At 41.9% G+C, this 24,630-nt stretch overlaps 2 protein-coding genes across 2 annotated transcripts; both read right to left on the bottom strand.

Annotated features, from left to right (window-relative positions):
- Positions 1-8,697: 8,697 nt before the first annotated feature.
- Positions 8,698-9,879, bottom strand: LOC131249491 (uncharacterized). The gene has a single exon (XM_058250301.1). It carries the CDS (start codon positions 9,877-9,879, stop codon positions 8,698-8,700), a length of 1,182 nt encoding a protein of 393 aa, XP_058106284.1.
- Positions 9,880-10,305: 426 nt separating this feature from the next.
- Positions 10,306-10,956, bottom strand: LOC131249490 (uncharacterized). The gene has a single exon (XM_058250300.1). It carries the CDS (start codon positions 10,954-10,956, stop codon positions 10,306-10,308), a length of 651 nt encoding a protein of 216 aa, XP_058106283.1.
- Between the last annotated feature and the right edge of the window lie 13,674 nt (positions 10,957-24,630).

Below are 24,630 nucleotides of genomic sequence, written 5' to 3'. Positions count from 1 at the left end.
AGTACAGTACCTGTGGGTACATCGATGAGGTTGAACACATTTGCTAGATCCGGATGCGGTTTGGTCAGTGTAATATATATCTTGGATTTTACTGTTTTGGATTTCGAAAAATCCTTGAATTTTTTTTCTTATAAATCTTACTAACCATTAGTACCTAGTGTTAGTTTATACACGGGTGGAACCAGTAAAGAACTGCACAAGTCTGATTAATTAACTGCAGGAAGCCAACGAATCCGCTCGATCACTTGAGGTGTAGCACCATGATTTACTCACATAGGACCTAAATCTAACCGACCCATCGCTAACTAATCGAGACAATCATGACTAAATTAAAGATCTAACCGGGACCAAGTCAGATAAGGCCCAAATCTTGAATAATAGACCAAATTAATCCCATTACTCTTTTAGCCTAAAACCGACAGTTTAGAGTAATCATGACCAAATCTCTACTTTCACTATTTATATATAAGCCACACTATGAACATAATTAATCTAAACCCTAATCATTACTCACGAGAAATCTCAATACCAAATTTATTTCAGAAATGCCCCAATTTTTCGAACAAGCTCTAGACCTCATTGGTGGGCCACTAGTTCCAAAACCATATAATAATATTCGTCTTACTGGGCTTGATATCTATCGCAGAAGTCGGATCTGGGTGTTGTCTAGAACCGCTCAACTTGAGCTAAAAGACGAATGTATGAGAAGTGCAAATACCCTAAAAGAATGAATTGAAACTTAAGTGAATTGGGTCGTTCACTCTTATGCAAAGTTATGGATTTCGGACCGTCGGTTTACGACCAAACTTTACCCATGGAGTAAGAATATTTTCCTACTCATATTCATATAGCTGCGGCCCCGATCGACTGTCGGTGACCGTTGAACAGACTTCTAATCATATCTATCGATTGACGCATCCAAATGGCGAGCCGATCATATACATACGTAGATTATCATTAGGGCCAACTATCCAACGGTGAGTGTCGACTCCTACGCCCCATAGTGGGCCCTAGAGCTTTGAAAGACCCTCCCAGAGGTCTGGTATAGTAAAAACTTAGCCCTTGGGGCCCTTTACACCAAATTTTGCATTATAAAAGGGTCTCATTTGGGTACCTCCTCTCCCCATACGATTTGCCCTAGAGAAAAGAAAGAGAGAAAGAGAGAAGAGAGAAAAGGGAGTAAGAAGAAAGGAAGAAGAGAGGAAGGGAGAGTGAAGAAGGGAGAGAAAGTGGGCCATAGTTGAAGGTGGGGCCCAAGAGAAGTCGATCCTTGCAACTCTTTCCTTTTTCCTCAAGAGATCCCACACTCACCACTCTAAATTCGAATTCCAACCGATCGGAGAGGTAAGCACCCATCTTCTTGAGATCCTTTGTGTTGAGTTAGATGTTGCATGTAATCCTAACATGCAAAGTTCCTTTGACTCAGGATCTCTACGAATCCACTGCGGTTTGGCAACCCTAGATCGTTTCCTAGAGCTCTCAACGATTCATAGGTGCGGACTATTGTTCTTAGGTGGTCTAGCACCAAATTTAGTATGAATCTAATGATTACGATTGTTTAGTGAAGTACTTGGATAATCTAGAGAAACCCTAGCCAAACTCTACATGATAGATTCCCCAAATGATATGAAATGATTATGTATTGCTTGTTGTTCATTAACATTATTGGGCATGAATTTGGTGAATGCATGTTCACTTATTGCTTGATTCTTGTGTGATGATTCCTCATAGTTTGTAGGTTGCATTAATCCTTGTTGTATATGTGTGCTTGCATAAGTCCTCGATGTATGTTATGCTAGCATTAATCCTTTATACATGTTTGTGCTATGAATGATTTATAGCTCTTGATCTCTACTAACCCCTCACAACACACATGCACATTTATTTTATAATTTTGTTAATACTTACATTTATAAAAAAAATCTGAAATTCTATGTCGATGTACGAGTGCATGACAATAGTTGGGTTTAGATGATAAACCATGAATTGTTGAAGTGTTACTGAATACCATTAAATCCTTAGGTTGGTCGGGAAATTGATGAGCGTGAAGGTGGTTCCGTTGGTAGGACTATCCTGAGACTAAACCCCCGGGTTTGGGCGGATGTGAATGGGCGACAGTAGTTGGACTACGTGAGTCGCTTGTACCTGATGTCGTCCATCACGTACTCACCTGGACTTGCACGGTCTAGTCCAATTACTGACTAACTATGATTGTTAACCATGTCTGCTCATGCCTGAATAGAACCTGGGACACCCTTCGCCCACTCAAGCCCACTGATAACCATTTGAAACTGATCCACTGTCTCGAGAGCCAGACATAGTGGAATGGGACACTGTGTCCGAGCTGTCGGCCTACGCTGGGGTGACGAGCCTCCCCGTAGTGACCACTAGCGATCCCTTTCCCAGCAGTCCCCATGTGCTTGAAATCGGGGATGGGGAACCCGATGGGATTAAAGATCGTAAGGTCTTGGCCTCGCAACTAGTTAATGACATTGATATTGTGGGGTGTACCAGTTTTCCCAATCTGCTAGATGAACGGAATTAACTAAATACTCGGTTAACATTGTTCATGCATTGCATTAACTAGGTTTTGGCGAGTCGACAGTTAAGGTCGCAATGAAGGAGTGCTGGTCAATGTGATCGTTAGACGAAGTCGCTCGAGGGAGTGTTGTGGCGAGGTCATGCATCATATCATTTATCACGCATATGCATTAACAAGATTAACTAAGGATTTATGAATGTTTACCTCATTAAATTCATAATATAATTGATGTTTGTGTAACTTAAGACTAATAGCACCCATTGAGTTGATCACTCACTCCTACTCTGGGACAGTGTTCTAAAACACCAACCAGACTCCCGTAGATGCAGGTGATACAGAGTATGAGGAGCTTAGTGGCACCAGCCTTGATGAGGAGGATGAGCTGTCATATTTTCAGTTGATGGGCAGCTCTCCATCGGTTTGATAGGCGGGATTTGGATCGCTGAGTAGTGGGCTCAACTCTATTCTTTTGGACATATCATTCCTTTCTTGTAGTTTTGTCGGACAACACCTTGTATGACCCATTTATATTTCTTAGACTTGTATATATTTGACCTCTTTCCATTCCAGTAGACGTGTTGTGATTGTGCTTCATGTTCCAAGTAATTCCACGCTGTGCATTTAAATCTGATTAAACGTAAATTAATAAAGATTGATTATAAGTGATACCCGAGAACTTAAGAGTCGAATATATGCACGACCCCTAAATTTCAGGGCATCACAGTCAGTGACGCTACCACTAGCCAAGTGGCTAGTGGTCGGTGCTCAGTGGGCCCACCATAATGTATGTGTTTTATCCGCGCTCTCCATCCATTTTTTAATATCATTTTAGGGCTTAATTCCTAAAATGAGGTAGATCTAAATTTGAGGTAGAGCACAACACGGAAAATAGTAGTGATTGAATGTACACCATTCAAAACGTCCCAGGGCCCACTGTAATGTTAATTTGACATCCAACCTATTGATTAGGTCGTAAAAACCCAGATAGAGGGGAAAACAAAAATCAACTTAATCCAAAACTTTTGTGTCCTTCAAGAAGTTTTAATGGTAAGCGTTCAATCAATACTCTGTGGTCCACTTGAGAGTTAGATCCACCTATTTTTTGAAGCAATAACATAAAATTATGTGAAAAATTACATGGACGGTATGGATGAAACATATACATCATGGTGGGGCCATTGAACACCGCCCCGTATCCATTGGCTAGTGTCTGCAGGTTCACTAGCGAATCCGTTTCCGATCTGAAGACGTTAGCTTCTTTTTCTTTATAAAATTCAGTCTTTATGTAATAATTCAGCTATCCAGTAGCTAAACGACAAACCACAGCAGCAACGACAATAGACATGGGACTTTATATTTACTGGAAAAGGAAAAAACGGTTGTGTGGCTACTAGTAGCAAATGCTTCTTGGAGGGAAACGACTTTAAGTGCATGAGATCCACCCGTCCATCACGAACAGCACTCCTTTTTAGGCCTTGATCCAAAACATTAGGTTGATTCAACACAAGGGTGGCCTACTCCAGAGGGAATTAATACCTAAACCATTGAGTTCATGTTCTACTGCCCACCTGGGTTTTGGAATAGTGCTTTTGTCCACACAAAGAAGGAAAGATGAATGGACTGGATTGAACGCTTGCCATCCAATACTTCTCGGGGCGGTAGAAGTTTTGGATTAACATGATATTTGTGCTTTCCCTTCGCAGGTCTGTGTAACCTTACGAGCAGTCTGGATGACAATCATCACTGTGGGCCCTAAGAAGGTTTCAACCATACACATCATTATTTTCACTGTTTCCTGTGGTGTGGTCCATTCGAGCTTTGGATATGCTTCAATTTTGAGTTCATGCACTATAATAAAGCAGCAAAATGGATGGACGGTATGGCTAAAATACATACATCACGGTGGGCCCCACAGAGTCCTTACACCAGTAGCTAGATAGTGTTGGATTCATCACATACGAACCAGCGTCTGATAATCATGGCCGTAGGATCTGGCAATGGTCTTGTTCCTCTACGTTATACAAGTGGGAAGAAAGCATCTTACTTTTGTGCTCACCTTCCCTGCTCAGATTAGTTAGGAAAATATAAGATCCTCGATCCAAGGCTTCCCCACCGTACACTGCAAAGCTGGGCTCATGTTGGGCAATCCTGACAATTGCTCTGCTGGGTCCTACTGTAGGTGGGCCATGACCAAAACGTTTTCATATTGCAAGATCCAGCCACCAAACTCTGGGACTTTAGTAGCCATTGATTTATTTAGCTACTGATTTAGGGGATTAAATGCGAGCCCCTACATTCTCGACATTCATATCCGCATTCTACTACACATTTCAACGGTGAGAATTATTCATTCAACGTGTGTGCAATCTGATGTAGCACATGAAACATGAATGGCTATGATCACCTCACGATCTATGCATATAGGTCCAGGTGTTGCCACCAATGCTGAGAATTATGAATAATACACAATGTTGATGACTAAATCTGGACGACTCTCCACTCCGACTCCCGAACTTCGAATCACTTTATCTTCTCGAACCTGCACACTTGCAATGAGCAAAGGAGACCCTGGTCTAGGCAGGGGACCCTCCGATGCCTAAGTCAGGTCAAGGGAATCTAGGTCTTAGTTCGAGTGTAATAGGAGAGTGCAAGATGTTGCGTACCTGTAGCAATAGAGTCTTATTTTATTTATACCTGCCTATCAGACGGTCTGGGTCCGTTAATCTTGGCACGATACGCTCAATCAATGAGATACTATGATCATGGAGATATTATCTGTAATCCAGGGATCGTGTAGCGTATCATGCATATTTGCGGGCGAGACAATCAGTTATGTCCGTTTAAGGTAGTTTCTTAGTTTAGCGCATGGTGCGTCCACATCTCGCCTCGACCTCGGCTCGGGATCCTAAGCCAAAGAGGCCCTGACTCCGAGCCTCGGACCTAGACCAGCACACATGAGCTTTTGCCATTGAGTTGTTAAGCGAGGACCGCGTCCCAAGTCCGAGCCGAGCTCCGGCCTGGGTTTATGACAGAATCGGCCTTACTTGTCGGTCGAATATTCTGGAGATCTCCCCTCCGAGCTCTGAGGTGGGCGGCGGACTCAACCTGTTGAGTCGAGTTTCTACGCAACGGGTGACACATATGTGAGTGGTCGGATGATTCGTCTCTGGTCGGGCAGTCGTGGGGTGGTCCGAGATCTTGCAAGTAGGTTTTAGTATGATCTTCACATTGACCGCCTCAGTCTGAACCGTCAACCCCAGTGCTAAAGCTCAACTGAGGCCGAACCGAGCATCATCCTTTAGATCATGCCAGTTTTACTCTTATGTATCCGATCCGGTTATTGTGGCATCGAACTTTGGAATTGAAGGGGCTCGGATCTTCCCATAACAGAAGCCCCCTACTCTCCAAGTTCGGACATGGACTTGGAGAGTAAACATATACGGAAGATCAATCGTTTCCCCTGTCATATCTTCCACGTGTGCGGGTGTAATTATGATTTATATATTTGAAGAGATACGTCCTCGGGGTTTCTTGTCCGCGGGCCAACCTCCAGAAGACACGTGGTGATGGTTAAGATATCGAATCATTGCTGAACCTATGGCTGACTGCCACGTATGCCATGGGAGACGTTTGAGCGACGTTTCCCTTGCCTGAGTGCCGCTTTCGCTACTCTGAGCTCGTAATCCAATGTCAGAAATATGCGGCTTGACAGAGCTTGAACTAGTGATCTGCAGCCACGTATGTCTCGGAGTCGGCTCACGACGATTCGGCTGCGGCCATCATGCCTCACCATTAATGCAGAGATCCTTCTCAGGCTATATAATTCCTAGCGTTTCGAAAGCGCTTCTCACTTCTGCATTCCAAATTTGTGTGGTTGTTGGTTTCCTGAGGAGGCGATTTTCGGCGAAGGCGATTCCGACTAATTTGAATTTTTCGACGAGGCGATTCTGACCGATCAGGGGTTTCTGACGGAGGTGATTCTTGGGGGACGTCCGATGAGCCTTTCCTCTCTTCCTTTGGCGTCGCTTCTTTTTCCTTTGCTTCTACGGAATGTCGTCTGATATGGATATGGTCCGAGAAGACTATGATGATTCCGAGTCGGCAAGCTCAGATGACAGGAGAGGGGCGTTCGAAGGCCCCTTAGAAGCAGTGCCTTTATTCCCTCCACCTCGAAGAAACAAGGAGGTAGGGGCTCAGACTCACTGGGTAGGTAAGAAGAAGGCCACCCAAGCCCCCCGAGACTCGACTACAGGCATCGCCGAGATGCCTGCGAGCAGGCGAGCCTCGGAGGTTGATTCATTTCGGGGCATTGCGGAGCCGACTCCTTGACGAATCAGCTCATTTTAATGCCATTTCGTAGAACATTGAGTTTTGTAGTATTGCGATTATTAAGTCCGGAGCCCTAGGGGATCGACTCCTCCCACGATTGGCGAGTAACTTTTAATACACCTGCCAGTCAGGCGATGAACCGACTCCTCTGTCGGGGAGTCGAGTCGTTTATTAGCTTTTCTCCTGATTATGAGGGGATGCCTTATAGAATTTTCATGGGATAACGCTTTAACCATTTCTTTAAGAGATCAGTTCATTAAGTCCGCCCCTGCTCACGAGAGACAACTTTTTCTTAGTAGATAATCCGTTCATATAGATAGGAAGAGATGCAAATTTTATTGAAAGCCTTATAGGCTAGTCGCTCAGAGGCGTACATTTATTGGGAGCCAACAATGGCCATTACCTCAAGGGTAGTAGACTTTCAGGTGCTCGGTGTTACAGGGGTGAGAGAGCTGACGGCCCTCGAGGTCTTCTAAGTGGTAAGAGCCAAGTTTGGTCGATCGGACAACACGATAGGGCCCTTCCGAATTAGGCCCGAGTGCCCCAGCCCTCAGTTCTGCGGTGTTTTGGAAGACTCGACGAAGGACCAAGTCCCCTGGACGGAACCGCCTGGTCGATGCTCGGATTTTCTATGAATTTCACGGGAATGATTTGTGGGATCTTCCCTTCTATGGCTGATGCTAGCTTTGCCAGGGTATCGGCCCAGGAATTTTCTGCTCTAGGAATCTAGTGGATAGTGCTGCTCCAAAATCTTTTTATCAATTTCCTCACCTCGTCTAGGTAAGTGATCATCCTAGCCTCCTTGGCCTCGTATTCGGTGGAGATATGATTCACAAGTAGCTGAGAATCACATTGTACTTGGAGAGACTGGACCCCCAGGCTAGCCGCCAGCCTGCGTCTGGCCAGCAGAGCCTCGTACTCCGCCTCATTGTTAGAGGCCTTGAAATCGAGTCTGATCGCGTACTGGATAGATGTGGAATCGGGTGAGACTAGGACAATTCCTGCTCCGGCACGCTTGACATTGGACGACTCATCTACATAGAGAACCCATCCTGGTTCTGATACCGCTTTCTGATCATTTGGAGGAACAGGTGAAGGAGTCATCTCGACTTCAGCATTGATCCCTCCGTTTAAGGTGGTGACTTCTGCGATGAAGTCAGCCACGACTTAACCCTTAATTGCTGTCCTAGGTCGGAACTAGATGTCGTACTCCCCGAGTTCGATGACTCACTTGGTTAGCCAACCTAACACTTCGGGCCTCTGGAGGACTTGTTTAAGGGGAGAATCGGTCAACACGACGGAAGAATGGGCCTGGAAGTATGGACCAACCTCTAAGCTGAGATGACGAGACAGATTGCTAACATCTCCAGAGCTGGATATCTCGTCTCGGTGGGCACCATGACCTTACTCACATAATATACGGGATACTGTTTGCCCTGTACCTCTTTAATTAGAGCTGAGCTGATAGCTGAGGCCAAGACCACAAGATTTAAGGACATCGGCTCGCCTTATTCGGGCTTAGATAATAAGGGTGGCGAACCTAAATACTGTTTTAGCTGTTGAAAGACCTGTTAACATTCCGTCGTCCATTATGCCCTTCTTATGACCCTTCAACTGTTGAAAGAAGGGGATGCATTTATCCGTGACTTTGGATATGAACCGTCCGATCGCTACTACTCCTCCAGTGAGGCATTGTATCTCCTTGACAATTCGAGGCGTGCTTTGATTTTGTCAGGGTTTTCTTCAATACCCCTTTGGCTGACTTGGAACCCGAGGAATTTACTGGAGCCAACTCCGAAGGCACACTTCGCGGGATTCAGCTTAATCTAGTATTCTCGGAGGATAGTGAAAGTTTTCCAGAGATCTGCCAAGTGATCGGACGCCTTGATGCTCTTTACAAGCATATCATCGATGTACACTTCCATAGTATGCCCAATTTGTTTGGCAAACATTTGATTCACCAACCTTTGATACGTGGCCCCAGCGTTTTTCAGGCCAAATGACATGACCCGGTAATAATAGAGTCCCTTGTCAGTGACGAAGGTAGTCTTCTGCTTCTCTGGAGGATGCATAGCGATCTGGTTATACCCAGAGTAAGCATCCAGGAAGGAAAGTAGTTCGTGCCCCACTGTGCTATCTACCAGCTGATCGATCCGAGGCAACGAGAAGCTATCATTCGGACATGCCTTGTTCAAATCCAAGTAATCTACATAGACCCGCCATTTCCCATTGGCTTTCTTGACGAGGACCACGTTTGCGATCCAATCGGGATAATGTACCTCTTCTGTGAAGCCAACGTCAAGCAGGATGGAGACTTTGTCGGCTATGGCTTCGTACCGCTCGGCATCGAACGGTCTCCTCTTTTGTTTCACGGGTTTGCAATCTGGGTCTGCATTCAGCCTGTGGACCATGACATCCGGGGAGATCCTGGCCATATCCCTATGCGACCACGCAAAGACATCCTTATGTCGTTGTAGGAAAGTTAACATTTCGGACCACTGTTCAGAACTTAATGAAGTTCTGAGCTGAACGATCTTGCTCGGGTCTGCTTCATCGAATGGTACTTTCTCCAAGTCTTCCACCGGTGAGTCCTCTGTGGGTCCTCTGGGATCTAGGATGTTGACAGTGAATGCTTGTTTCACGGACCCTTTTTTTACTACTATAGCATAACATCTTCGAGATTCATGCTGATCACCTCGGAGGTAACCTGTTCCGCCCTCGGTGGGAAACTTCATCATTAGATGATAGGTGGAGATGACTGCCCTCATTGCATTGAGAGAAGGTCTACGCAGAATGATGTTATGCACTGATGGCACATTGATAATGAGGAAGTCCACCATGAGGGTGACTTGATGTTGTCCTTCTCCCACGGTCACGGGGAGGGAGATGGCTCCTTCAGAGATTACCTTTTCTCCAGCAAAGCCGTACAGGGGGGTCTTTATCGGTCGGAGGTGTGACCTTGGAATCCCCAGTCTGATGCGGTACACCTTGTGGTTGGTAATGGTCATATTAACCACTAGGGTGTCATCATGCGGATGCTGGATTCCGCGTGCGTCATCTTCCGTGAAGGTCAAACTGCATGGGCTGACCCGGAGTTCCTTGCTAGGCTGCTCGGTCACGTGGATGTAATGTTCCAGATCAGACTTCCGAGAATGGGCTTTTTGGGCACGGTTTCAGTCTCCTCCACCAGACGAGCCATCGAAGATGGTGCGGATCTCGGCTGGCTCTTCTGGGGTGTTATTCAGCTACTCTCGTTCTTCTTTCTGAGCCATTTTTTCTTCCTTGGTATACCTGTGTAGATGACCTTTACGAATGAGGGTCTCAATCTCATCCTTGAGGTCCACGTAATCGGCTGTGTTGTGGCCATGATCTCGGTGGAAATGGCAATACTTGTGTTTGTCTCGATGATTCGGGTTGGCCTTCATACAAACAAGTCAATTCAGAAGCTTATGCCCTCGGATGTCCAGTAAAATATGCTCGGTGGATGTGTTGAGAGGGGTGTAAGAATGGAATTTACCCTCTGATTTCCTTCTTAGATGACGGTCGTGGGGAGCGCGGTCATCTGGCCCTTTGCTGGGCATCTGAGGTTCTTCGTTTCTTGGCCTCTTCTCTTTGCCAGTCGGCTCTGTTACTTGAACATTCTTACGGGCGTTGGAGAATTCGTTATCGTTAGTGTACTTTTGAGCTTTAGTGATGAGCTCGGCTAATGTCTTCGGAGGATTCTTCCCGATGGAGAATGCAAACTTTTTCTCTTTTAGACCACTGAACATCGCAGAGAGCATCATCTTGTCGTCATAGCCCTCCACCTGTAATGCTTTTTCATTGAAACGAGCGATGTAGTCTTTCAATGATTCCTTTAGCTCTTGTTTGATAGTGAACAGATGGGTGTTTGGTTTCCGACTCTTCTTACCGCTTATGAATTGGGTAAGAAATGATCGGCTAAGCTCTACGAAGGATCCAATAGAGTTGGGTTTGAGCTGGTGGTACCAACACCAAGCGGATCCTGTGAGTGTGATTGAAAATCCTCTGCACATCATCGCGTCCGTCGCTGTCTGGATTTGCATCCATGAACGATAAGCCTCCATGTGCTCGAATGGGTCACTAGACCCAAAGTATTAGATGATGAGAGGTATTCGGAACCTCTGTGGCATCACCTCGCTCATGATTACCGTGGTGAAGGGAGGCTCGGTCTCTTCCATCATTGCCTGAACGGCGGCGGGAACTGACGACGGCTGCTGCTTCTTTTCTAGTGTCAGAATTTTGTTGTTGAGCTCCGCGAACCGTGTCTCCTAAGGATCTTTGTTTTCAGCTACTATCTCTTGGGTATCTTCTATTTTGGGAGTTCTCCTTCTCCTCCTCCTTTTCAACTCGTGGCGGAGATCTGTTGGTGCCAGGGCCGAGGTGATCGAGGATTTGTCGGGGCTCGAGTCGCTATGTTCCGAGCCGAAACTCAGATTTGGGTCGGAGGAGGGTTCTGAACCGACGCTAGCGCCCGAGCGAGTTGACGTTGAGGCCCCTCGGGTCTCATACTCCTTGGCGTGGAATGGGCTTCCACAACCAGGCCAGCCGGTTCAAGAACATGGTTTTCCTGAGAAGGATGTGGCTGTGTCTCCTGTCGCTGCCTCATCTGGTTAATTTCATCGCGTAGGGCTTGTATCTTGCTTTGCATAGCTCGATACTTGCACGCCCGATTACGAGAACGCTGGGAAGGCCCCGGGGCCGATTTGGCATGAAGTAGTGAAGAGCATCGGGTCTGATCATTTTGATCCGGTTTCACAGCGGCCACTTTCTTCTCCCCTCTCGCATAATGCTTAAAGATAGGAACTTGACCTTTCGTATCAGCTACCCACAGACGGCGCCAAAAATGTTGATGACTAAATCTGAACGACTCTCCACTCCAACTCGTAAACTCCGAACTGCTTTAGCTTCTCGAACCTGCACACTTATAATGAGCAAAGGAGACCCTGGTCTAAGCAGGGGACCCTCTGGTGCCTAAGTCAGGTCAAGGGAATCTAGTTCTTAGTTCGAGTGTTGTAGGAGAGTGCAAGATGTTGCGTACCTGTAGCAATGGAGTCTCATTGTATTTATACATGCCTATCAGACGGTCTGGGTTCATTAATTTTGGCTCAATACGCTCAATCAATGAAATACTATGATCGTGGAGATATTATCCGTAATCCGGAGATCGTGTAGCGTATCATGTGTATCTGCGGGCGAGACAATCGGTCGTGTCCATTTAAAATAGTTTCTTAGTTTAGCGCATGGTGGGTCCACATCTCGCCTCGGCCTCGGTTCGGGATCGTAAGCCAAAGAGGCCCTGACTCCGAGCCTCGGACCTAGACCAGCACACATGAACTTTTGCCATTGAGTTGTTAAGCGAGGACCATGTCTCGAGTCCGAGTCGAGTTCCGGCCTGGGTTTATGACGGAACCAGCCTTACTTGTCGGTCGAGTATTCTGGAGATCTCCCCTCTGAGCTCCGAGGTGGGCGACGGACTCAACCCGTTGAGTCGAGTTTCTCCGCAATGGGTGACACGGATGTGAGTGTTCGGATGATTTGTCTCTGGTCGGGCAGTAGAGGGGCGGTCCAAGATATTGCAAGTAGGTTTTGGTATGATCGTCACATCGATCGCCTCGGTCTGAACCGTCAACCCTAGTGCCAAAGCTCAACTAAGGCCGAACCGAGCATCATCCTTTAGATCAGGCCAGTTTTACTCTTATGTATCCGATCCGGTTAATGTGGCGTCAGACCTTGGAATTGAAGGGGCTCGGATCTTCCCATAACACACAATACATCTCCTCATTTGGGCCCAGGATGAGATGGTTAGATGCCAGTAACCAATGCAAAATCAAAGGTCAGGATCACCCTTGTACAGTGTCTAGATAGAGTATCTTTGGCTGTTTGTAAGTGGAGATTGTTGAGATTTTATCTCCAATGGGTACGATTAAAATAGTACGTAGAAATATTCAATTCTAGTCCATGCACACGTATTTTTTCTCCACTTTTATTAAAAAATGTATAAATTTCATTTTTCCTCCAAAATTTGATTTGCAAGATTGAAACTCTTTTAAATACTTCGAATTCACATTATTTGGAGAGAAAAAACTAGAGTTGTTTATAAGCATTAATTTCTTCAATATTCTTACTAGGAGTTCTTAAAGAGAATTAGGATATCGTGCGTGTTCTAGTGGCACAGATGTGTGTCTTCGCAGCACTGGCACACATGCGCATGGGCAATGAGATTATATATTCACTAATAACGAACTTTGCACATCGTATATGTGAAAATATCCATCATTATGTCAATCGACCAACAAAAATAGTGGCCGTGGTAATTGGATTGGTTGATTGGATGGTGAGTCGATGGATTTGAATTGAGTCCCATTTCTTCATTCAAAATGAACAAACTTGATGGTTTGAACAATTATATAAATAGCTGTTCAGAAGCGGCTTTTTGTGAATTTCATAGCTCTTTAATCTCTTTGAGACAGTCGAAACTGAGGATTAAATACATCTTTCATTGCTTTTTTCTGAGGACATAATCCTCCTTTTTTAATTCTCTATCATTTTTTATTTAAGAAGTGTCTATTTTTTAATTACCCATATAAATGGGAGTAAATAGTTAATTATAACTTTTAAAAGTGTTTCTTTGAGAGGAAAATAACTAAGTAAATACAACTTGAAAAGAGGGTCCAAAAAGCAAGGAATGAAGAGGCATTAGGTAGTGGTAAAATCCATAAGTCCCACACTAATGTATGTGTGCGATCCACACCATCCATCCATTTTACCTTCACATTTTAAGGCATGAGCCAAAAAATGAGGTAGAATGGAAGTTCATGTAAACCACACCATAAGAACTAGTGGGAGTAAGGACATCCACCATTCAACCTTGAAACTTTTCTAGGGCCCACAAGGATGTGTATTTATCATCCAACATGTTCATGTGATTGAAAGGAATATACAAATATCAACTTGATCTAAAACTTATGTCGCCCCCAAAGGTTTTCAACATTAATTATACAATTCCAATCATTTCCTATGATGTGATCAACTTGAGTACCAGATTTACCTCATTTTTTGGCTCATGCCCTAAAATGAGTTGAGCGAACGAATGCACAATATAGTTTAGATACATACATCAAAGAGGGCTCTATAATTTTTTCATCTCACTTAGGGTGTACACTGAGTTGAACTGGGGCTCAGCTTGACTCGGCTCGGCCACTAGCTGACTCCAGCTTGAACTCGGCTCGGCCCGATCTTTGAGCCTGACTGGCTCGGCTCGGTTCGGTCAGCAACTCGGGCCAGTTCACGCCTCTGCGGCATTTTCACAAACGCATGCTGTGCACTTTCAATTTCTCATTGTATGTAAAACAGCAGCAATTGTTTACAAATATTTCATCAAACACCTTATAGGCAACATTAAAATCAAAAAAAAAATGATATTTGTTTCATATACATACCTTCCTTGCGACTAGCCGATACTTCGTTGAGTCATTTCACTGAACACTTGGTGAGCAACATCAATATCAAAGTAACCGAGTCACCGAACTAGTTTGTTCCGCGTTCAATTTGAGTTGGGGTTCAATCCTAGTTGAGTCGAGCTCGGACAGGCTTGAACTTAGTTTGAAATTTATTTGAGCTAAAAAAAACAGCTCAACTTGGCTCAAACTTAGCTTCAAACCATGTCAAATCAAGCTTTTTCGAGCTGAGTGGAGCGAGATAACCAAGCTAAGTTCATGTACACCCCTAATCTCAATGCCGTAGGAATGTATCCTAACTAGGAAGTGGGCAGCTTTGCCAACAATCTTCCTGTCAACTTTTCTCAACTGTGGGACATACCATGATGTATTTGTCTATATATATATATATATATATATGCTATCTTCATCAATTTTTTCAGCTCATCTCAACGTATGACCAAAAAATAAATTAGACCCAATTCTCAAGTGAAATAGGTCAAGAAAAAGTCGTGATTGTCCATTGAAAACTTCAATAACCGCTGTTTTAATAAAGGCTTTTTTCAAGCTCCAAAAGTTTTTGGATCAAGCTGGTATTTATGTTTTATGTGCCATTATTAATAAGTTGTATGACAGATAATGATGCTTTTAACAGTAGGTGTTCTACTCGAGATTTAAATCTGTTTTATTTTTTAGATCATAATCTAAAATGAGTTGAAAAAAACTGATAGATGGATGGTAAAATAAATATTACAGTGCACCCTAGCAAGTTTTTAACGGTAGGCGTTCAATGATCACCGTTTCCTATGATCTGGTCCACCTGAGATTAATTATATCTGCTTCATTGTGGAGACTACATCGTAAAGCAAAAACTGATGGACGGCATGAATATAGAACACATGCATCGATGCGCCCCAAGGTCAGGGCCGCACCTATTTCGCTGGATCCGGCAAATCTGCGTTCACTATCATATGTCATCTTGTTCTGGGAAAGATAATGCAAATAAATGCAATCGCTCGTGAGATATCATGGCCATTCAATAGGTAGATCGTGCTGTAAGGATTCACTATTCCCAAGATCATACTATTATACTCATCAGGAAGAGAAACTATTAAGATAAAAATGGACGGTTATGAATAAATAACGAACGGTCCATATTCAATACGGATATATGCCCTACCAGGTATGTGAACTAGACTGATTAAGAGTCCAGTGCATCCTCACAGGATGTTTTAACTGATGAATGGCCCTGATTTAACACGCGTGTAATGTTGGTGTACATGCAGCCAAGCCTGTATAATTCGAGGGATTACACCTATTATTAGTCTATTGAAAATGAAGAGCAGAAAACTCCAATGCAGGGGAAGGCGAGGAAACTTCCATGAAGCTGCTTTCTTGTCTTTTCAGTGAGCACGACCGTACACAATCCAAAGAGAATAATCTCGGCCACTCGGTAGCATCTCATCCTACCAACCTAATAATCCATGCCTATATATCGATCAGGGATATGAGAATTATGACCAAAATGCCCCTAAATGGACAAAAATACCCTTGGGCAATTGTATGATCCTGTATCCGAGGATATGCGTATTATACTCTGTTTGTTTCAGTGGGCCCATTGTTCAGTGATACAGACGGTTTGTCTTATGGCATCACGTGTCGATGGATCATGGCCCTACACTCTCATACCATCTTAGCCGTCAATTTTGCAGTTTCTTTCAGTTGAATGTGGACCATACCTGTATTTCTCTGTTCTTGCTCTATTTAGAGGCCGCGAGGAACGGTGGATCGTCCATTGAAGAGATTTTTTGTAACATGTCCGATCTACGTTGGCGAAACAAAACAGGTATATTAATGTGCGGGCGCTGCTACGGCGGATCCCTGACGTTGGGGCCGACTGTGATGTATGTGCCTTATATCTATTCCTTCCATTCGTTTTGAAAGCTAATTTCCAGTGCATGATAACAAAAATGAGGCAGATAAAACTCTCATGTGGATCACACCACAAAAACAATGGTGATCCGTTGTGTTTGTGTTTATCCATGCGGTTTATCCCTTTTCTGAGATTATTTTAAGGTATAAGCAAAAATATAAAGTCAGATGCAGGTGATTCACACCAAATAATAAGTTTACGTTACATTAATTACACAAATAATTAAATACAAGTAATTACACCCTGATCCATAGCGATTCCCTAGTGGGAGTGGCTGACAATAAGCTCTTTGACAAGAGTTCCTGTGATCCAACCCTGATGTATTTGTTTATCTACACCATCCATCCATTTTCTCGTAACACAATCCACTTTCCTGTGTGTGGTTCACTTAAGTATTGTATCTATTTCAATTTTTTTATTTTTTAGGGTCATACCCTAAAATAATCCAAGAAAAGGGATGGACGGCATAGATAAACAGCCACGTCATGGTGCCCTCCACACAGATATGCCCATTCATGTGTAGAGAAGGGCCCACGTAGGACGCAATCCACGTCCACACCGAACACCTTAGCAAGGTGCCTGCATCATTTCTCATATCCATATCCCGAAATGGGCACTCATGCCTCGGAGGAGTTAAGGTGTCGGTATATATATATCCATTGAAATATTTAGTGTGCATGGCCTCTGTCACAGCCGTATTAAATGGTATGAAATAACATTAGATGAAATTAATATTATTTATTGTGTAATGATTATATGTCTAATAATACTATAATATTTTATTGTCCATGTTTTGGGATCAAATTCTTTACTTAGAAAATACAGAAGTTTGTGTTTGGTGAAACATGAAATTATAATCACTAGACTATATTTTACAATTGAGTTTGGTCACTTGTGTGCATATACAGCTGGAATGTCACTTGTAAAAGTCTTATTGATGGATGGCATGGATAAAACACACATCTCAATGTGGGGCCTACAATTGCAGAGGATTTTGAAATCCACTGGAAATCCTGTAATATCCATCGTTGCCATTTGAATATGTGATATATACTAGAATTAATTCAATCATGATTCTTGTTGTTATCAAACACTAGATGAAATTCGCATGGAGTTAAATGCAATTCCATACGACCTAATCCCATGAAATATTATGCATCAAATAGGAATATCAAATTGTGTGGAATAGTTTATCACAACATATGCAAAAGTTTGACGGAAATATAGAATTATGGTTAAGTCCTAAATGGGAGTGATTATGATCAATTTAAAAATCTACAATTAAAATATAATTGCTTACTTAAAAAAATTTATCAATTTAAACAAGTAAGACAAAATAACATTAAGGCTTATAAGCTAAAGTGAGTCTATTCACATAAACTACAAATAATGTTCTAATTAAATAACTACTTTATAGAGATAGTGAACTTGTATGTGCTTTCCAAGTTAAATTCATATCATATAATCCAATTCAATCATTCATATAATCTAACTAATCAACCACATAAGCATGAATAGAATTGTGCTCAAATGACAATATCAAACATAAGTATGTATAGTGGTTTGATTTTGCTACTCCATTCCAAGCAGACGCATTCACCATTAGAGATTTTAAATCAGGTTCACCTCTAACCTATATAAGCGTACATTTTCACTGGAGGAACACGTTTCCATGTGTTGATGGCTCTTACAAGAGACTTCAGTTGATTTTCTATCGACTAACTAACAACCACAAGTGGTCCTATTTTAAAGCCTTGCGTATACTCTTGTTAGAGGATCCCACTGAGACTAATACGTATATACTCGTGTTTGGTGAATTCGGCCCTACACAAGAGCCTATATCATACATAAGAACCTAACAAACGTACACTCCTAGCAGAGGCATACACAAGGACTTACACACGTACTCACCTGTATTGGTAGCAATATGGTTAAACACAAGAACTTACGCGAGTTTGGGTCACAAACTCTATACTCAATCTTACACGAGGAAATAATATGTAGACTCTTACAATTGATAACTTACTTACCGAATTGAGCACTTTTTGTAGTGGCTTTCTTGATATACTTCTTTAATGCTCTCCCGTGCATGAATTGACTTTTCAATTGCTTCTTCGATCGTTGATACTGATACTTCAGCTCTTACGAATGCTCGCCTTGCATGTGATGTGTCAATGAGGTGATGAAGGCAAGTGATGTTGTACAATCTCCTACAACTAATGAAAATGTTATAAATCTAAAAGATTCACATAAATGGATAATTTAGGGTGTTTAGACAGAGTTGACTATAGGCATAGTGTCTAATATTTAGAAAGGTGAGAGTTCATTTAATAACACTTCGAATAAGAGCATGAAATGCTCATTAAATTGAATAATCACAAGAAGATTAGCATATATCTATTTGGAATATGGTCTAGGAAGTGCATTATGAATGGAAAAACACAGTCTCTAATTATACCAAAAGTCTATCTAAAAGCTCAAGAATCAAATGACTTATATAAAGGAATAGAGTTTCAACGGTAAAAAATGGGCAAAAAATGACTATGTTGATCGATCGAGTGATGCCTTTGATTGATTGAACTCCCATTCGATGGGGTTGAAGACCATTTTAATGACATCGAGAAACTCTAAAAAATAGGTATTTATTTAATAGACATTTATGTGTACGTTCGATGGATAGAGCCTTAAGTTTGATCGATTGAACCCTGATCTTTGATTGATTGAAAGTTCGCTCAAGACCCATTGACAGTTTGCCGATGGGATTGAGATTCACTTGAAAATTATTATTTTTGGATCATGTATTTTATATCAGCTAGTCTAACTTATTATGTTTCAATTTGGTTCCTAATGTTATGTGATGATTAAACAAGGTTTACCTATAAAGGTTAGGATCATCTACTTACTAAGGCTATTTTGGGTCTAAGGTTAGAATAACTAAGGAACCTTATTTACTTTTTCTTCACTTATTGATACTTCATGTTCTCTTATATCTTCGGTCTTCAATCTCCAAGGGCTCAACTAATTACATAACACATAAACTCACGTGACAAAACATGTGCAGAAATAAATGCACTAACATGACTCACGTAATGAATGGCTTAGATTTATCACGAGTTGATTTGATCAAATTTGGATGTTATGATAATAAAAGATTTGTACCTCATGAAAACATGACTATATAATTATAACGTGACAAAGTACACTTGTCAGCAGCATAAGATGCAGAGATATGTCAATATAATTTTAACTCACAAGGTACACATTCATGAGAATCATTCTCCTCATGACATTTGGCACACAGATCCTGCAATCCCACTTATAAATAGAATGGATTTTTTACTTGTTGATAGTTGCACATAGTATGTGATTGTGTTGTTCAAGAATCTTGTGGTGTGGTATGCGTGCATACATGCATGCAATGTAATATGTGAATAAATAAGTCGTGGTATGGGTTTAACTAATCTTGCACCCGATCCAATTGTTAATTGAGCTATAAAATATCCAAACTCGCACGTGTACCCTTTTAGCTATATCCATACCCACTTATGTTGGGATTGATTTGGGTATTTAATGGGTCTGATACTCCTTCTATTGTGGAAAAACGCCCAAACATGATCAATATAAGCAAGGCCAAAACACAAAAAAAAATAACTAAATAAAAGATAAAAGGGATAAACCAAAACAAAAGAGAGGAGGCATAAAAATTTATGTGATTAAATAATATGTCAAATTTAAGAGGCAGCAATCTAAAGCTTTCTTTTTCATTAGAAATAAGAAAAATAGAAACATGAGACTTATATATCTCCTAGGTATATAAGGAATCCTATATCAAGAATACCCCATAAAATGAATACAATAAAATAAATTTTCTATACCTATGCCTCTCATTATATAAGCAATATCACGTGAAAAACTACCTATCCAAGCCTGTGTACGTACAAAAGAGGCCTACATTAGGAGAGAGCCATCTAAGGAGACGTCACAAATTGACGTAACACCCTCCACTAAAAATTTTCTTCCATTGTACTATCCTAACCATTTATACATTTTATTGCTTAATGTGAGTCATATTGCTGAAATTTGGTTTTTTAATAATGTTCATTTGAGTGCCACATATTAAAAGTTTAGGTATTCCAAATAATGTGGTTTTTGGACCATGGCCCATTCATCTATAGCGCCTATGCGATAATGAAGCAGGGTGGCACCTCTCATGTCTCCAAAGCCATAGGATCCGATCCTTAATGGATTCGACATTGGGCAATGATGCAGCTAATGAGGTTATAATCAAGGTGTCTCAATTGCAAAATTATTTCCAAACCACCTCTTTGGTCTGATTCATTCCTCTGGAGAATTGCAAGAAGGGTGGCTAGGCCCTATGTGAAAAAGAAATCTCGCATCCCACAAATAATGATGATAGATGTGATAGAAGTCTAACTCTAAAAGAAATGAAAACAAAATAGATGCCATATGATTGTGGTCTAGTACATGGGGACCACTCACACGACAGAGTCCATTAGGTTGCATGATGAGTGGTCCATTTATTTACATGACATCTTTTTTGGTATTTGAGTTTTAAGTTACATGTATAAGAATAATTAAAGAAAAGGAAAGACCCTCGGAATTTCATTTTATACTCCATAATATTTAAAAGGAAAAAATTTGTATAATTGACTAAATGTTTAGAACTCCATGCATCTTAGAAGACGTGAAAAACTAATGTTTTTAGGTAAACTGAATTAAACGCAATTTTTTTATTTTTTATTTTTTATTTTATATATATATTTTTTAAATGGTGGTCCTTCAATCAACATTGTTTTCTGATGGTGTAATCCACATGAGATTTGGATCTGCCTCATTTTTGGGCTCATTTTCTAAAATGAGCTAGAAAAATGAATGGACCGCATGGGTAAAATGCATACGTCGTGGTGGAGCCCACATCATCTAGCTGGCTGGTGTTCGTAATCAGTTCGTTGTTGGGGTTCTTCATCATCAAGATCCCTTTTGGTTCGACCATCTCCAGATCTTATGCCGACCTGGCATCATCCTCGACGTTCTTTTTCTTCCGATTGAGTCCGATCATCTTCCACGGCTAGGACGTCAATAGCAGTAGGTGGGAGAGAGTAGTCAGGCTCGTCCGCGAGAGGGTCACCCGCGTACAACGGTCCTCCACCCGTCAGTCAGATGAGGCTAGCCTGCATGAATTCTCCATGATCGCTCTTTAGTCCAGCATGCGTATCGCCGTTCACCACCCACTGGGGCCCACCTTGTCCGACGATTTGAACCGTTTATATTCTCTTTACTATCATTATCAAGCATTTAAGCTATTATTTTGTCCCGTAATCACACTTCAGTGATGATCCTTACCCTTGATTTTTTAGAGTTGAATGCGAGCCATTGAAAAAGTTTCTTTTCATTGTTCTGAATTCATGTACAGATAGTGATTACAACCATCCGTTCACTTCAACTTCCTTAAGGTGGCCGTTATAGAATATATGCTACAACATGGACGGTTTTGATCTTCGGATCACTCACAGCATGTGGGCCTCAATGGGCGGCGGCACACGCTGGATCCTGATTCGGGACAGGCAAAACGAACTCTGAAGATATGCTTTTTGCTCTTCGCAAGCTGATGAAGAGGTTCGAGCCATCGATTTGTGTAAGTGGGGTCCATATTTCGACCATTGATATTATAAATAGAAGCCTTTCGTATTAAGTTTTTCCACTGGAAACCTAAGTGAGACCTACCATGATGTTTTTGAGAAATCTAATCCGTCCATCTGTTTTGTGAGATCGTTTTAGGCTCAAAAGCTTTGAATCGGGCTAATATTTATGATTTCAGTTCATCTCAGTGGTAATGACACTACGAACATCGCTGTCGATCTCGGGGAGGTTTCCTAGGTAGAAAATTCACTACCTACCTTTTCCTTTGGTTCTGCCCATTTTAGCCTTGCATCTTGCTAATTTTCCGTCTCAGTTTCTAAAATGAGCTTAAAAAATGGATGCATGGGGTAGATTTCTCAAAAACATCATGGTGGGCCTTAGGGAGGTTTCAAGGGTGATGTGTTTAATATCCACTCTATTGATTCGTTCTGAAAACTCATTTTAGTTATTAACTCAAAAATGAAGTAGATCTAAATTTCATGAGGACCATAATACAGGAAATAGTGGTAAGCGACCATTAAAAAGTTGGACCACAAAAGTTTTGGATCAATCTGATATTTATGCAGTCTCTTCATCCAGATCTTTGTGACCTTATCAGTAGTTTGGATGTCAGATAAACATTCCTGTTGCCTCATAAAATTTTTAATAGTGGGGATTCAATCACAAGGGTTTCCTGTAGTATGGTCCACCTAAAATTTGGATCTGTTTTATTTTTGGGATCTTGCCCTAAAATGAACTGTGAAAATGGACGGACAGTATGGATGTAAGGAACATACATCTCAGTGGCTCCAAAGTTAGGAATCCAACCAGACGGCGGCCAGTCCCCATGGGGTTAGTACGATAATCCGCGTCATCGTGAATGGGTTTACTTAAAGAAAACCACCAGCAGTTTACACATCACGCAGCAATCTTTTCTTTCTTATATTCACGTATGTCACACCTGGTGTTTGTCACTTTTCTTTCTTATATTCGCGTATTTCACACCTGATGAGTGGTAGGGTTTACACAGGGCACGTTGCTCCCGTGAAACCTGAGCAAAGATTGCATGATTGCATGTTTTTGGCATGACACCTGAGCAATGATTGCATGTTTGCATGACACCTGATCAATTAAAGATTGCATGATTGCATGTTTTTGGCATGACACCTGAGCAAAGATTGCATGTTTGCATGTTCTTGGCATGGCAACATCATCTGAAAGGGCACAGGGCACGTTGCTCCCATGACACCTGAGCAAAGATTGCATGTTTGCATGTTTTTGGCGTGGCAACATCATCTGAAAAGACTGAGCAAAGATTACATATATTGTTGGTTGCAGAATCAAATTGTGATTCTTTGAGGGGTTCTTGGCCAGGTTGTGTTTCTTGGACAGCCATGGGTGAAGCATACGGTGCTTCTTGGCTGGATTCAAGGGCATTGAGTGATGTTTGATGTTTGTGGTTCTTGGATTTCAATGGGATGTTGTACGATGGGATCGGGGGTTTAGAAAAACTAGGAATCAGTGATGTTTGATGTTTGTGGTTCTTGGATTTCAATGGGTTGTTGTATGATGGGAACGGGGGTTAAGGAAAACTAGGAATCGGTTTGGGTCTTCGGTGACTAATCTCAAAGAGAAAGAAGGCAAACAATCTCAAAAAGAAAGAAGGTATAGGACACCTGAGCAAAGATTGCATGTTTGCATGTTTTTGGGGTGGCAGCATCATCTGAAACGACTGAGCAAAGATTACATATATTGTTGGTTGCATAATCAAATTGTGGTTCTTTGAGGGGTTCTTGGCCAGGTTGTGTTTCTTGGACAGCCATGGGTGAAGCATAATGTGCTTCTTGGCTGGATTCAAGGCATTGAGTGATGTTTGATGTTTGTGGTTCTTGGATTTCAGTAGGATGTTGTACGGGAAGGGGGTTTAGGAAAACTAGGAATCGGCATTGAGTGATGTTTGTGGTTCTTGGATTTCAATGGGATGTTGTACGATGGGAGAACGGGGGTTTAGGAAAACTAGGAAGGGTGTTCGGTGACTAATCTCAAAAAGAAAGGTGTGAATTTTCAGGAATCCAGTTGCATCCAAAAACGCCACGAACAGTAAAATGCGAACCATTCGGCTCATTTTGGTAAGGGAGAGAGGCTTACAGAGAGAAGAGACTACGAAGAAAATTCAGAGAGAGAGAGAGGAGACGGAAGAAACTATGAAGAAAATACAATGAGAGCGCGTGCGTTGGGTTGGCTACTGACAGGTTGAGTAGCGAGACTGTTCCTGAAGTGACATCACCAAGTTCTATGGACCCCACCATGACGTTTGTTTTGTATCCACGGTCAGATTTTCTATTATTGTATTTTAAATTTTTTTTTTTTATATAGAGATGTTGTACAAATATATAGGGAGATTAGCAACCCTATTCTTGGTTATATATAAATATTGTACAATTACAAATATAATCTTTCTGATTTGTTTCTTAATTGACATTTCACTTATTTATTTGACAACTCACGCTAACACTCTCCTTCAAGTGGAAGCATCCAAATTTTCAATGTGCAACTTGTTTAGTGAGTTGTAGAAATCCTTTCTTGATACAGCCTTTGAAAGAATATCTGCTAGTTAGTCAATCATGCTGGATCGGATTGTGAGTAATGGCGATAGCTGTCTTGTTATCACAAAAGAGGTTCATCCAACATTTCCCTTATACTAAATTTACATGTTATATTCTAAAAAT

This window comes from Magnolia sinica, chromosome 6 (assembly GCF_029962835.1).
Source record: "Magnolia sinica isolate HGM2019 chromosome 6, MsV1, whole genome shotgun sequence".
In the NCBI taxonomy this organism is placed as follows: Eukaryota; Viridiplantae; Streptophyta; class Magnoliopsida; order Magnoliales; family Magnoliaceae; genus Magnolia; species Magnolia sinica.
This window is presented reverse-complemented; position numbering and strand designations above follow the sequence as displayed.

What these genes read in the sequence shown, in the direction of transcription:
- LOC131249490 (XM_058250300.1), bottom strand. Translation starts at nt 10,956, where the DNA reads ATGGAGGCTTATCGTTCATGGATGCAAATCCAGACAGCGACGGACGCG.
- LOC131249491 (XM_058250301.1), bottom strand. Translation starts at nt 9,879, where the DNA reads ATGACCATTACCAACCACAAGGTGTACCGCATCAGACTGGGGATTCCA.